The 12,866-nt window shown below is 43.2% G+C and overlaps 1 protein-coding gene across 3 annotated transcripts in view; it reads left to right on the top strand.

Annotated features, from left to right (window-relative positions):
* SULF2 (sulfatase 2) overlaps positions 1–12,866 on the top strand; it is a 146,751-nt gene that overhangs the window by 46,289 nt on the left and 87,596 nt on the right. For all 3 annotated transcript variants that reach the window (XM_069072363.1, XM_069072362.1, XM_069072361.1), the window contains exon 3: positions 60–299. In XM_069072363.1, coding sequence (XP_068928464.1) covers positions 60–299 — 240 coding nt within the window. The remainder of the gene's footprint in view (positions 1–59; positions 300–12,866) is intronic.

Raw genomic sequence — 12,866 nt, 5'->3', positions numbered from 1 at the left:
TCTAAGAAATCATGGGGTTCCTGTGTATCTGTGGTCATTGGTGGGTTTTGTTGTTCCAGGTTCAATGCAAGTGATGAACAAGACGAGGAGAATCATGGAGCAAGGAGGGGCTCACTTCATCAATGCCTTTGTGACCACACCCATGTGCTGCCCTTCAAGGTCCTCCATTCTGACCGGAAAATATGCCCACAATCACAACACCTACACCAACAATGAGAACTGCTCCTCACCTTCCTGGCAAGCCCAGCATGAGACCCGTACCTTTGCTGTGTACCTCAACAACACCGGCTACCGGACAGGTGAGACCAAGTCTGTGGTTTGGGTGGTAGCTTCTGGAAAAGCCACGTGACTGATGAATTGTTGTTGCATGAGCGGGGCAGACTTGGAGGTTCTTAATTCCAAGATTTCTCATATATGATAGAAGTTGCCAGGTCTTGTGTGATCCTAACTATGCTTTAAGATCCGTTCTAGCCCTAAGATCCTAGAAGGGGAATCTACCTAGCTTTCTTCCTGCTTGCATCTTACACATTCTAATACTGTTCTGTGCTAAAAGAGCCTGAAGAAAGAGTTGACTGGTTTTAAATTTTATTTTTTATTCTAAACAATGTCCCCCCCCAAAATCATTTCCATATACCCAGCAGAATACAAACAGATAACTGAATATGAAAATTGTGTATCTTCGTTTCATACCAATTGCTTATTCATTATATCACATATATTTTAAAATGTATAATAATTCCACATATTACTTTCAAAATTATCCTACTTGTCTGTGCTTCCTTCTGTTCCCATCTGTGCATTTAAAAAATGTTTCTATGGCCTTTTTTTTTTGCATCACTGTTGCTAACCCAAAATCTCCCAACACTTCCCCCTCCTAAATCACAAAAAAAGACAACAAAAACCCTTGTAACAAATAAGCAAAAAGAAACCACACCGTGCACATTAAATGGCATGAGCCCAGTCACATAAAAATGTACATCTCTTTCTGTACCTTGAATCTGTCACCTCTCTGCCAGGAGATGGATGATGTATTTCATCATAGACCCTGTGGAGACATGGTTGGCCATTGCATAAACCCTAGTTCTTAAGTCTTTCAGACTTGTTTTTCTTACATTTTTGTTGTCTGCTGCTTTTTGTTCACTTGACTCCACATCATTTTATACTCCACAAGAGTCTCTGAAACTGTTTTCTTACATCATTTCTTACAGCTCAATAATATTACGTTGTATTCATATACCAAAATTTATTCGGCCATTAACCAATTGATAAGCACCACTTCAGGTCCTAGTTCAAGAGTGGAGAACCTGCAGCCTTGAGGTCACACGTAACCTTCTAGATCCTTGGGTGAGGCTTTTCAACTGAGTCCAAGTTTTACAGAACAAATCCTTTTATTAAAGGGATTTGTTCTGTGAAGTTTGGATTCAGTCAAAGGGCCACACTTGAGAACCTAGAGGGCCACATGTGGCATTGAGGCCACAGGTTCCTCATCCCTAATTCTAGTTCTTTGCTTTTTGCCCCCTTTTAGTCTTCTTTTCAGGATCAGCAAGTTTACTTTGTTTGTAGCTATTCTCTCCCCAGCATTATTCTCTCCTTAATAACCTTCCTTTTCCTATCCTTGCTTGTTTCTCTGTTGAGTTTGATGTATTTCTGCATCAGGCTGTGTGGTGTGGTTGGTAGGTTGGCAGGTTGGCAGCCATCTTCTCTTTGTCAGAGAAGAGTGAGGTTCAACCCCAGATTCCCAGGTGTGTGTGTTGTTGAGGATTTTTGTCTGTACACTCTTCTTCTCACATACCCCATTTAGAGAAATAACATGCCATTCTTCCTGCTGCCCCACTTCTTCCACCTTTTATTCTAATGTATTTATTTTGCTTCTTCAGACTCTCAAACCAACCAGTCTACCCCCCAGGACTTTTGTTTTTCTTCTTCTTTGATTCTCTCAATACCATTTGAAGACATTAAGGTTCGGAAGAGACATTTATTTCTTCTCACCCCATTAAAAAGTTAGCATTATATCATCAGATAGGTCCTTCCAGATGTTCAAATAAATATACATTTCTAGGTTTCCCTATGTTTCCTGTTTGTATTTTAACATTCCTAATCAGCTATGGTCTTTTCATCAGAAATACTCCATTAAAAAGATCAATTTTTTCTCTGTAAAATTATACTCATTTTTGCAGGACAAGTTATTCTTGGTTGTAAGCCTATATCTTTTGCCTTTCATGATATTGTATTCCAAGATCTCCTCTCATTTTAGTAGAAGTTGGCAGATCTTGTGTGATCCTGGCTGTGGTTTTTGGTACTTAAACTGCTTCTTTCTAGATGTTTACAATATTTTTTCTTTTGATTTAGAAGGTCTTCATTTTGCCTATCACAGTGGTTCCCAATGTTTTTTTTTCAAATCCCTTACAACTGTGATAAAAAAAAAAGTGCTATGAACCCCAGGGACAATTTAATATACTATTCAGAATATTCTTTATAATCATGTACTACTTAATGGTCCATTAAAGAATTTTTGAACCAATGTCATGAACCACCAAATAGGAGTCACTAGACTATATCATCCCTGGGACTTTTTCTTTTGGAATTTCTTGCAAAAGGGGTTCTTTCTGTCTTGATTTTGCCCTCTGGTTCTAATAGATCTGGGCAGTTTTCATTTATGATTTCTTGAAATATAGTATGCAGGCTTTTTTTAATCATGATTTTCAGGGAATTCAGTGATTCTTAAATTATCTCTCTTTGACCTGTTTTTGGAATAGCTTTTTTAAAAAAATCCCTGTGATTTGGCCAGTTTCTAGTGTTCATCTGCCAAACTCATTTTCTGTAGCATATTAGCTTAGTTGCAATGCATTAAAAAAAAAAACTTGGACTGGGATTCAGGAAACCTAAGCTTTCTTCTTGACTTAGCTAATGACTGTCTGTGGCAAGTTGTTCACGATGTGTTCAGCCCCTGGAGAACATCCTGTTTCATGTGTTTCATCCCTGAATCTCTTCATCCTGCTCTACTTTCTGCTCTAACCCAAGAGTTTACAAGGCTTTTCATCCATTCATCTGAATTTCATAGAGATAGGGACTGGAGCTATGATTTCATTGATACTCTCAGATGAGGAAACTCCCTCCACCAGTGCAGGGTGGCACTTTCTCTACAGCCTATAGTCTTAGAGCACTAAAAAGTTAAATGATTTGTCCAGGGTCGCAGAGTGTATGCCAGAAGCTAGACTTGAACCCAGATTTTCCTGGCTCCAAGACCAGCTTTCTACCCACCGCACCTCACCATTGCTTCTCATTTATTATTATCCTCATTTTAGAGATATAGGAAAATTCGGGCTCATAGGAATAAAGTAAGTTTCCTAATGTCAATACACATGTCTCAACTCCCAGTTTCCACTACATCAAACTACTCCTCTGTTGGCAGCACATTGGTCTTTGTACAAAAGGGCAGTGCTACTACCCACGGGCAGTAGGATGTGTGAATTGAGTTGGTTTCTCGGCCATGAGGAAAGGTTTATATTGAGCTGGCTCCACAGTCTTCTGCTCAGTTCCCACACTGTGCAATGGAAAGAACACCTTGGAGTTAAAAGACATAGGCTTGAATCCCAGCCTCACCACTTAGTGCCTGTGTGAACTTAGGCAAGTCTCTTGACCACTTTGGGCCTCAGTTTCCCCATCTGTCAAAGAAGGGAGATGGAAGAAGGACTTTAAAATCCCTTCAAGCCCTAAATCAGTCATCCTGCTAACAGTCACCACACACAGGGTTGTGGTCAGGAAAGCACTTTAGAATTGTGGGTGATCTGTGAAGTAGCTGGCTAGGACCGGGCATAGAGTTGGCAGCCACAGACCTGAGCAAAGTTACTTGACCTTTATGCGGAGAGAAGCCATGACCCTCCCCTGCTTATGCATCATGCAGCAGTTTCCACACTTCTAGGTTGCACCATCCTGAAATCCTTACAGGAGCTCATCCTGTGGAGTTACAACACTCCAATATTCCAATTTAGGGGCAGGTTGGTAGTACAGTGGATAGAGCGCCAGGCCTGAAGTCAGGAAGACTCATCTTCCTGAGTTCAAATCTGACCTCATTCACTTACCAGCAGTGTGACCCTGGGCAAGTCACTGTGGCGGCAGGCACCCCGAGCGCCCCCAGGGTTTGCCGCCACCACAGGTTCCTGGATCTGCTTTGATAAAGGAAAGCAACTCAAAATGGGTTAACAAGCTTACTTTAATCAGTCAAACACATATCGTTTACCTAGTTCAGGGGAAAAAGGTCAGCACCCCGAACTTCAGAATACACAGGCAGAATTATCAAGACAGAAACAGATCAAGTAGACAGATTTCCAAACTGTCCAACCCTTACATCCATACCCAGTCAACATCTGGGTTTCCACATCTGGGTTTTTCAAAGCCGGGGGGACCCTGGACAACGGCTTCCCAGAATACAGATCAAATCACAGAACACTTCTCAAAGTGAGCCCCCAAAACAAAGCCTCACATCAGGGCTTATATAGCCTTCTCCTGGCTCAGAAAATATAACAACCTTATTGACCCACTGGCCAATCAAAAAGTATCTACTGAAAAACAAGCCCCCCACCCCAGGCTTCAGGTGCACTTTAGCCTAGGGGCAGGGAAGATCTTCCAAATTTGCATTCCCATTACAGTCACTTAACCCTGTTTGCCTCAGTTTCCTCATCTGTAAAATGAACTGGAGAAGGAAGTAGTAGACATTATTCCATTTAGTATCATAGATTTAGAAATCACCTAATCGAACTCCCTCATTTGACAGATGAATAAACTGAGGCCCCCAAAAAAGTCACAGGGGGAGTTAGTGAAAGAGTCGGAATTTGAACCTAGTTCTTCCTATTCAAATGCCAGGGCTGGTGGTTGTCACAATAGCCCCATGAGACAGGGATTTAAAGTTTTATTATTCCCATTTTACAGATGGAGAAGAGGGGAAGGAAATAAGCATTTATATAGCACCTTCTTTGTGCCAGCCATTATATTAAGTGCTTTACAGTTATCACCTCATTTGAGATATCTCACAACGACCCTGGGAGGTAATTTCTATTATTATCTGTCCACTGAGCCTCCTGACTGCCCCCCTGAAGCCACAGGAGTTAAGTACTTTGCCCAAGGTCACAGAAGTTTTGACTGTGTCAGAATTGGAGCCCGGGTCTTCCCAAGGTGTCAGGGATTTGGGAAGGTACAGGTGAGGAGGAAGCATATTCTAGGCTGGAGAGAGAACCAATGCAAATGCACAAGATGGGACATTGTAGAAAAGTTTGAGACATGAGAAGGCCCACGTGTCGGATCATCCTGAGTGTGCAAAGAAGCAACAAGACTGGAAGTGTAGTCTGCAGACAGGTTGTGAAGGGTTATGAACGCCAAACAGAGGAGTGCATCGGTGATCCCACAGATGAATAGGGAGCCGTAGGAGCTGATTGAGTAGGGGAGTGGAGTATGACATACACTTTAGGAAATCCATCTGAGCAGCTGAGTGGAAGATGGATTGCAGTGGGGAGAAACCAGAGGCAGAGACCAATTAGAAGACTGCGGAATAGTCCACACAAGATGTGATAAGGCCTTGAACTAAACTGATGACTGTGCATGGAAGGCAGGGGAATGGATGGGAGAGAGATGAAGGGAAACAATATTCGACATTGAATGGATGTGGGATGATGGAGAGTGGGCAGTCAGGGGTGACACTGAGGTCATGAAACTGGCTAACTAAGGATTGGGGGTGTCCTATACATAAATAGGAAAGTTAGAAAAATAGGTTTGAAGGCAGGGTAGAAGAAGGGGGAAGATAATCAGTTTTCAGATATGTTGAGTTTGAGATGTTATAGATACCTAGTTCAGAGATGATCATTGAATCTGTGGGAGCTGATAAGGTCATTAAGAAAAATTCCTTCTACAATAGTCTCAATGAGCAATCACTCAGCTCCTGCTTGAACATCTCTAGAGATGAGACCCTCACTACGCCATAAGTCATGGCCCACACGTACACAAGGCTAGGAATTTGAATGTGGCAGCTTGGATATGTCATGGCCTTCCCCAACACTCCCATCCTAGAGCCTCTGAGACAGGGGAGGCCTATTGCAATAGTCAGTTGAGAGCATGCAGCCTTGAGGACTTTAGGGTCTGTGAATCCTCCCACACAAGAGAAGGAAAGCATCCACTGAGGTCTAGATTGGCTGTGGCCTCTGAAGGCAGATGAGACCAGAAAGATAAGAATGGGTTCTTTACAGGGCATCATCCTCTCCTCCCCCTGTTTTTTCCCTCTGTCCACCCTTTCCTCCTTCCCTAGAGTAGCCTTCACACTAACTCTGTCCCTGGATCTGTACTATATTGGGTGGTTGCTCTCATGTACGCATGTGCATACACACATCAAATGGCCCAGGTCTCTGCAATTGTCATTAGAGTACCGTACCGCTGTCTTCATCCCTTCTGTTGTTGCCCCAGTCTCGGTGCATGTGCGCACACACACACACACACACACACACACACACACACACACATCCTACTTTCTTCCACCCCTAGTCTTCTCTATCCTCTGGCTCCAACCACCATCCCCCCTGCCAGTGTAGCAGAAGGGGTCTTTCTCTTGTGGCGTGGAACCCTAGTTTCTTGCCTGCCTGGTGGCCCAGCCCCAGCATCAGTAGCAGCTCTGGTTTGAACCCCTCAGGATCCCCTGGGCTTTTTGGAAAGCCTGCCCAAAAAACACAAATGTGTCAGCAGGAGGCTAGGCACTGGCCCAAGCTCTACAGCTCTGTTCCAAAACCCTACTCAGGCAGGCCTTGGAGAGTCTGGTACGGATGTGAGTAAAGAATGTGGGTGGAAGGGGGGCCTCCAGGACTCACCTGTTCTCCTTTCCTGCTTCACACTTAAACCACCACTTCAGTCATTGACTCCCCTCCAAATACCCCTAAACTTTTCACATCTCCAGGAGTCTCTAGTGAGGCAGTTAGATGACACTTGGATTCCCATCCTGCCTCTGACATTTAGAGAGCTGTGTGACCATGGGCAAGTCATTCAATGTCTGTCTGCCTTAGTTTCCTCAACTGTAAAATGGATAAAATAATAAGCTAGCATTAGCTTATTAAATGCTATTACATATTGTATATGCTATTATAAGTTTATTATATATCCCATTATATAAATATAATAATGGGCCACCTCACAGGCCTGTTTTGAGGACCAGATGACATTCTCTGTGTGACGTTTGGTGAGTCTTCTCATCTATAACATAAGTAGGCCACACTAGGTGATTTCTAGATTTCATAGTCTTCTGGCATAGTGAATGGAGTTTTGGATTTTGAGTCAGTAAGGCTTGGGTTCAAATCCTGCCTCAAACTCTTATGGTGACTCTAGACAAGTCTCTTCCCCTCTCTGGGTCCCACTTTCATCCTCTATAAAATGAGAGAGTTGTATTTGCTAACTTCCAAGGTCCCTTGGAAGGAGTTCAGGTCTAAATCTCCTGACCTGCTACTGTAATATTTAATATCAAGTCAAGTTAGTAGGCATTTATTAAGCACCTACTATGTTCCATAGACTCTGCTGAGCCCTGGGCATACAAAAAGAAGGACAAAAAGCACAGTTTCCCTCAAGGAGCTTATAGTCTAATGAGGGAGACAGCATGCAACAAAAAAAAAAAACTGTGGACAGACTAACTATAGATAGGAAAAATTGGAGATAGTCTCAGAGAAAGGAATCCCTCTTATTAGTTTTCAAGACTCTCCTTAATGTGGCCTTGCCCTTAGTTCAGCGGCCCACCTCAGCTCGACTTCTGCCCTCAGGCCATTCTCCCCACAGTCTTAGACTGAGAGCTTTATGATGTGTGATCACTGTGATCGGTATAACCTGTGAGGCAGGTGGTTCGAGGGTCGTGACCCCATTTTACAGATAGTCTCAAATAAATGGCATCATCTGTTTGTCCCTTACGTACCTGTGGAGGGTCAGAGCACCTCAGTTAAGTGGTCACTGTCCTTTATGTCCACGTGAAGCTTAGATCCTCAGCAGGCATGCCCTGTCACATTCATTCATTCTGTAAACATTGGTTAAGTGTCTGTGCTAGGTACTGGGGAGCTACAGACTTTAGATAAGACGGTTGCCCTCATGGGGCTTACTGTCAAGTAGGAGGAGAAGATGTAAACATAGATAAGTATAAAAACATAGTGCTGCGACTGCTGGGGAGGTTTGAGTGGAAGGTCCTTACAGCCTGGGGAAATCAGGGCAGCCTTGGCCGCATGCCCTAATCTTCCTCCCGTCTCCTATGTCCTTTGTCTGTAGGTCTTCAGAAGAGAATGCTGAAGAATCCCTCAAACCAGACACCCCCAAAATGCCAGTCAGTGGTAGTTTCAAGGCTTAGGTTCTGGGCCTAGCACTAACAGAATTATAAAATGTTGGCCCTGGAAGGGACTTCAGAATAGAGAATGTCATAGCTGAAGTGGGCCTTAGGCCATGGCATGTCAGAGCCAAGAAGGGATGTTAGAGAAGTTTTAATCCAGCCTGGACTGTTTGTGACTTAACCAAGGCCACCCATATGGATAATGACAGAATTAAGATTAAAAGCCAAGTCTGGTTCCTACTCCAGTCCTCTCTATACCAGCTGTATTTCTCTTATCAGGGCTTCAGATTTTTCCTCTGTAAAATGGGAGCAGGGGGTGGACTCTAGTATTTAAGGGCATTTCTAGCTCTAGCATGCTTTGTTCTAAGGCCCTTCCCTCCTCTAACATTCTCTGTCGTATGTTCTAAGGTCCCTGTCCCTCCATGGCATCCTGCTTTCTGAGATCTTTCCCCACTTTAATATTCTCTGTTGTATGTTCTAGGGTTCCTTTAGGTTCTAGCCCTCTGTGATTTGATATGGTGCCCACGTCCCCATGTGAATGTCTGGACACAGTCTGAACACAGACTCAAGGTTCTTGACGTCCACATGTCAATCACAGCCCTGGCCCCACCTCCCCGCTGCCACTGCCACCGCCGCCGCCGCTGCTGCCACACACCGTGTTATACATCACCAGGAGCTGTGCCAAGGGGCACTTACCAGCAAACCTGCTAGCTGGATCCAGCTGTGGGTTCTTGGCTGCCAGTGACGTCAGTGAATAGGCCATGGGTACAAGGAGCCAGAACGGAGAGCAGGGTGATTTCAGTATACTAGAGACCAAGCATTAATCACCACCTCCCTGTGTGTGGATTTGGGAGGTGACTTTTTCCAAGCCTGTGTAAACACTTCCCAGAAGAATGTTGTTCCTCCGGAGCTTGATTGAGTTGGGGAGGAGGGTGAGGAAAAGGAGGGGGAAAGGTTTAATTAAAACGTTAACCATCACTCACTTTCTGGCTTGGTCGGAATTCTTTCCTCTTCATTGTTAGCTTCTTTTGTAAAGAAAAAAAAAAGTTAAAATTTTGAAAAAAGCTCTCTAATCTTAAGAGGGGACTCAGGAAATCAAGCTGACCATTAACACTCAACGGGCCATAACTAACAGAGTAATCTCTTTCTCAGGAAACGGATGGGCCTGATTCCTTATCAGCTCCAACCTGGATAGGATCTTGGCAGCTTTTTCTTGGGAAGGAGTGGCACTGGATCAGTAGGCAGGGCACACCCCCATAGAGCCAGAAGGGAGTTCAGAACATAGACCCAAGGATGCCAGTGCTGGAAAAGATCCTAGGTATCATGAATGTGCAGCTCCTTTATTTTTCAGATGGGAAACCAAGGTCCAGAGAGGCCCCATCACTTAACCCATGATCACACAGCTCATTAGGAACAGAGTGGGAACTCCCAGCTCCAATCTAGGGATCTTCCTATTACAACATACTGCCTCCTATTTAATTAACTCTCTCAACCCCTTAGGGTATTGGCACAGAGGTTTGTCCTCATCAGCACAACCATTGATGGCTCCAGCACAGCCCTAAGAGGGCCTATGGTCACCCATAAACCTCAAAAGACATTTCATTTGCCCCTTACCCATTTAAGGATCTCTATAGCATACCCAGGTAGTCATCCAATTTTTCCTCATAGACCTCTAGTGAGAGAGTACCCACTGTTAGAACTGTTAGGAAACTTTTCCTTATATGTCAAAACTAGAGTTGCCTCTGAGATTTCCACTCATTGCTTCTGGTTCTTCTAGGTCCAAACAGAATGGGTCAAATCCTTCTCCAAAAGATGACAGCTAGGTGGTACAGTGGATAGGACTTGGGACCTAGAATCAGGAAGACCTGAATTTAAATCCATCCTCAGATGTTAGCTGTGTAAACCCTTGGCAATCATTTAACCTCTGTCTTCTTCAATTCCCTCATCTGCAGAATAAAGATAATAGCATCTACTTCCCAGGGTTGTGGTGAGAATTGAATTAGATCACATTTGTAAAGCATTTAGCACAGTGCCTTGCACGTAGTAGGTGCTATACAAATGTTAGCTATTATTGTTATTTAATTATTATTATTCGTGTGTTTAAAGATAACTGTTATGTCCCCATGGCTCCCACCACCATGTCTTCTCTTTTTCAAGGTGACCACCCCCTCTTCTTTCTACCCATTCTCAAATATATGACTACCGGCCTTGTCAACCTCCTCTGGTTCCCTAGAGGTGCCTTCTCAAGGCCTCCCCAGTCTATCAATAACCTTCTTAAAATGTAGTCCCCAGACCTGTGATGGGGTCTGACCAAGGCAAAGTCCAGCAGAAATATTACTAGCTTCATCTTAGGAGCTCAGTTTCTCTAAGTACAATCTGAGATTTTGGGGGCTGCCATGTAATGCTGTTGACTCATATTTAGTTTATAGCCCTTAAAATGCCCAGGTCCTTTACAGATGCATTGCTTTGGAACCCACTTTAAGTTTTAAACTTATTAGATCTGACCCAGCATTCTGGTTTGTCAAGATATTTTCAGATGCTAACTCAGTCATCCAGCATATTAGCTCTTCTTCTCTGTCATTTATAGATTTAATCAGCATTCATTTCTCTATGCCTTCATCCAAGTCACTGATAAGATTGTTAAACAATGCTAGACCAAGCGCAGATTCCTAGGGCAAGCTGATGGAGACTTCCAAGTTGATTGTGAAACATTAATGACCATTCTTTGCATATGGCCATTCAAGCATTTTCAAAACCATCTAAACTACATTCTCTAGGTCACATTTCCCCATGTTATCCCAGAATAGCAAGAGAGGTTTTATTAAATCCTTTGAATGCTAGGTAAAACAGGGCTGTTGCAGCTCTCTATTGTACCAGCATTGACAGTACCCTGTCAAAAGAAATGAGGTTAATGTGGCATGACCTATCCTAGATAAAGCCATGCTGCATCTTAGTGAACATGTAGAAAAAGCAGCAGAACTCCCTCCTTCTTTTCATTCTTCCCTCCTTTCCCTCTTTCTTCCTTTTCTTCCTTCCCAGAAGAGCAGTAGCTACTCACATGCCCAATCCTACCTAATACTGATTGGCAATAGAACCTTTAACTTGCTCCATTTTTCCAGCCTTGACCAATGTGATTGTCTAGCAGCCTGGTGACTCTCTGCTCCTGGGGGCTCAACCTATTGATGCTAGACTTAGCACTTTGACCTACTGCAGCCTCCCAGAATCCTCACACTCAAGGGGCCTACCAGCCACAGGCTCCCCAGCAGCAGAGACTGCAGACATTTGCCACCATGCCTAGGACACACCATTTCTTTCTAGAATTTGCCAAGAACCAAAGTCATGCTCATTTATAAACAGTTTGCCAGATTCTACCATCTTTGATTTAAAAAAAGAATTTGGAATTTTTGTCCTGTTCCATCCCTATGGAATTTCTCCTTTATGATTCAAACCTTACTAGCAGTGGCACTGTAATCACATCCTTTTCAACACCCAGTATGCGGTGCATCTGGCCTTAATGGCTAGAATTCATCAAGGGCAGTTGAATGGTTCTGTCTTACTCTCTCCCTACTTACCTTGGGTTTCAACTCCCTATCAGCTATTTGGGAGGCCCTTCCTGCCTCCCAAATCATTCTCCTTGACAGAGGAAATAAAACCAAAATCAAAGTCAAGTAGCTGTGCCTTCTCTCTCCTCTCTCTATTGTCCATCAGCCATAAGCAAGGAGCCTATTTCTTTCTTCATATTCCCTTTCTCCCACTATAATTTAAAAATAACCCCAAATTTTTTGTGATCCATAACCTTTCCCATGAGCCTTAGTTCATTCAAAATTTTAGTTATTCTGACACTTTTTTATGGTGTTTCATGGGGTAGCTAGGTGGAGTAGTGAATAGAGCACTGGCCCTGGAGTCAGGAGGACCTGAGTTCAAATTTGACCTCAGACACTTTACCACTTACTGTGTGACCTTGGGCAAGTCACTGAACCCAATCACCTTGCCAAAAAAAAAAATAAAATAAAAAGGTGTTTCGACATATTCAGAACCCCAGGGTATTCACAGTCGATTCCCCAACAATATATCATCCTTGAAAACAGTTAAGTAAAACAGCATAAAAGAGTGATTGCCACTGAGAAAGTACCTGCAGCCTTATATTTTAGCAATTTATTGTTTTTAAAAGAAGGAATAAGTATGTAATTTATTAATACCAATGTCTTTGATCTATGCTTTGTTGCTATATCTAGTGGCCTTCGTTTATTTAATTAGAGTAATTGTATCTGTTGCCCTTTTGGCTCTTCTTTGTCCATGCTGAATTGCTTTATGCAGGTTTCCCATATTTCTTTGAATTCTCTGTAATCGTCATTCCTTATCATTCAGTAATATGGCAATGTGTGCATAGACCCTAATTTATTCAGCTATTCTCCAGTCCCTGGGGAACGTGATTTGTCTCTGACTTTTTGCTCCTATAGATAGGGCTGCCGTGAATTTTTTGCACAGATAGATCATGCAGAATTGCACAGAATAAAAATTCAACCTCTTT

This window comes from Petaurus breviceps, unplaced genomic scaffold, assembly GCF_028583685.1.
Source record: "Petaurus breviceps papuanus isolate PSGF00001 unplaced genomic scaffold, PetGlider_PUasm1.0 90847, whole genome shotgun sequence".
In the NCBI taxonomy this organism is placed as follows: domain Eukaryota; kingdom Metazoa; phylum Chordata; class Mammalia; order Diprotodontia; family Petauridae; genus Petaurus; species Petaurus breviceps.
This window is presented reverse-complemented; position numbering and strand designations above follow the sequence as displayed.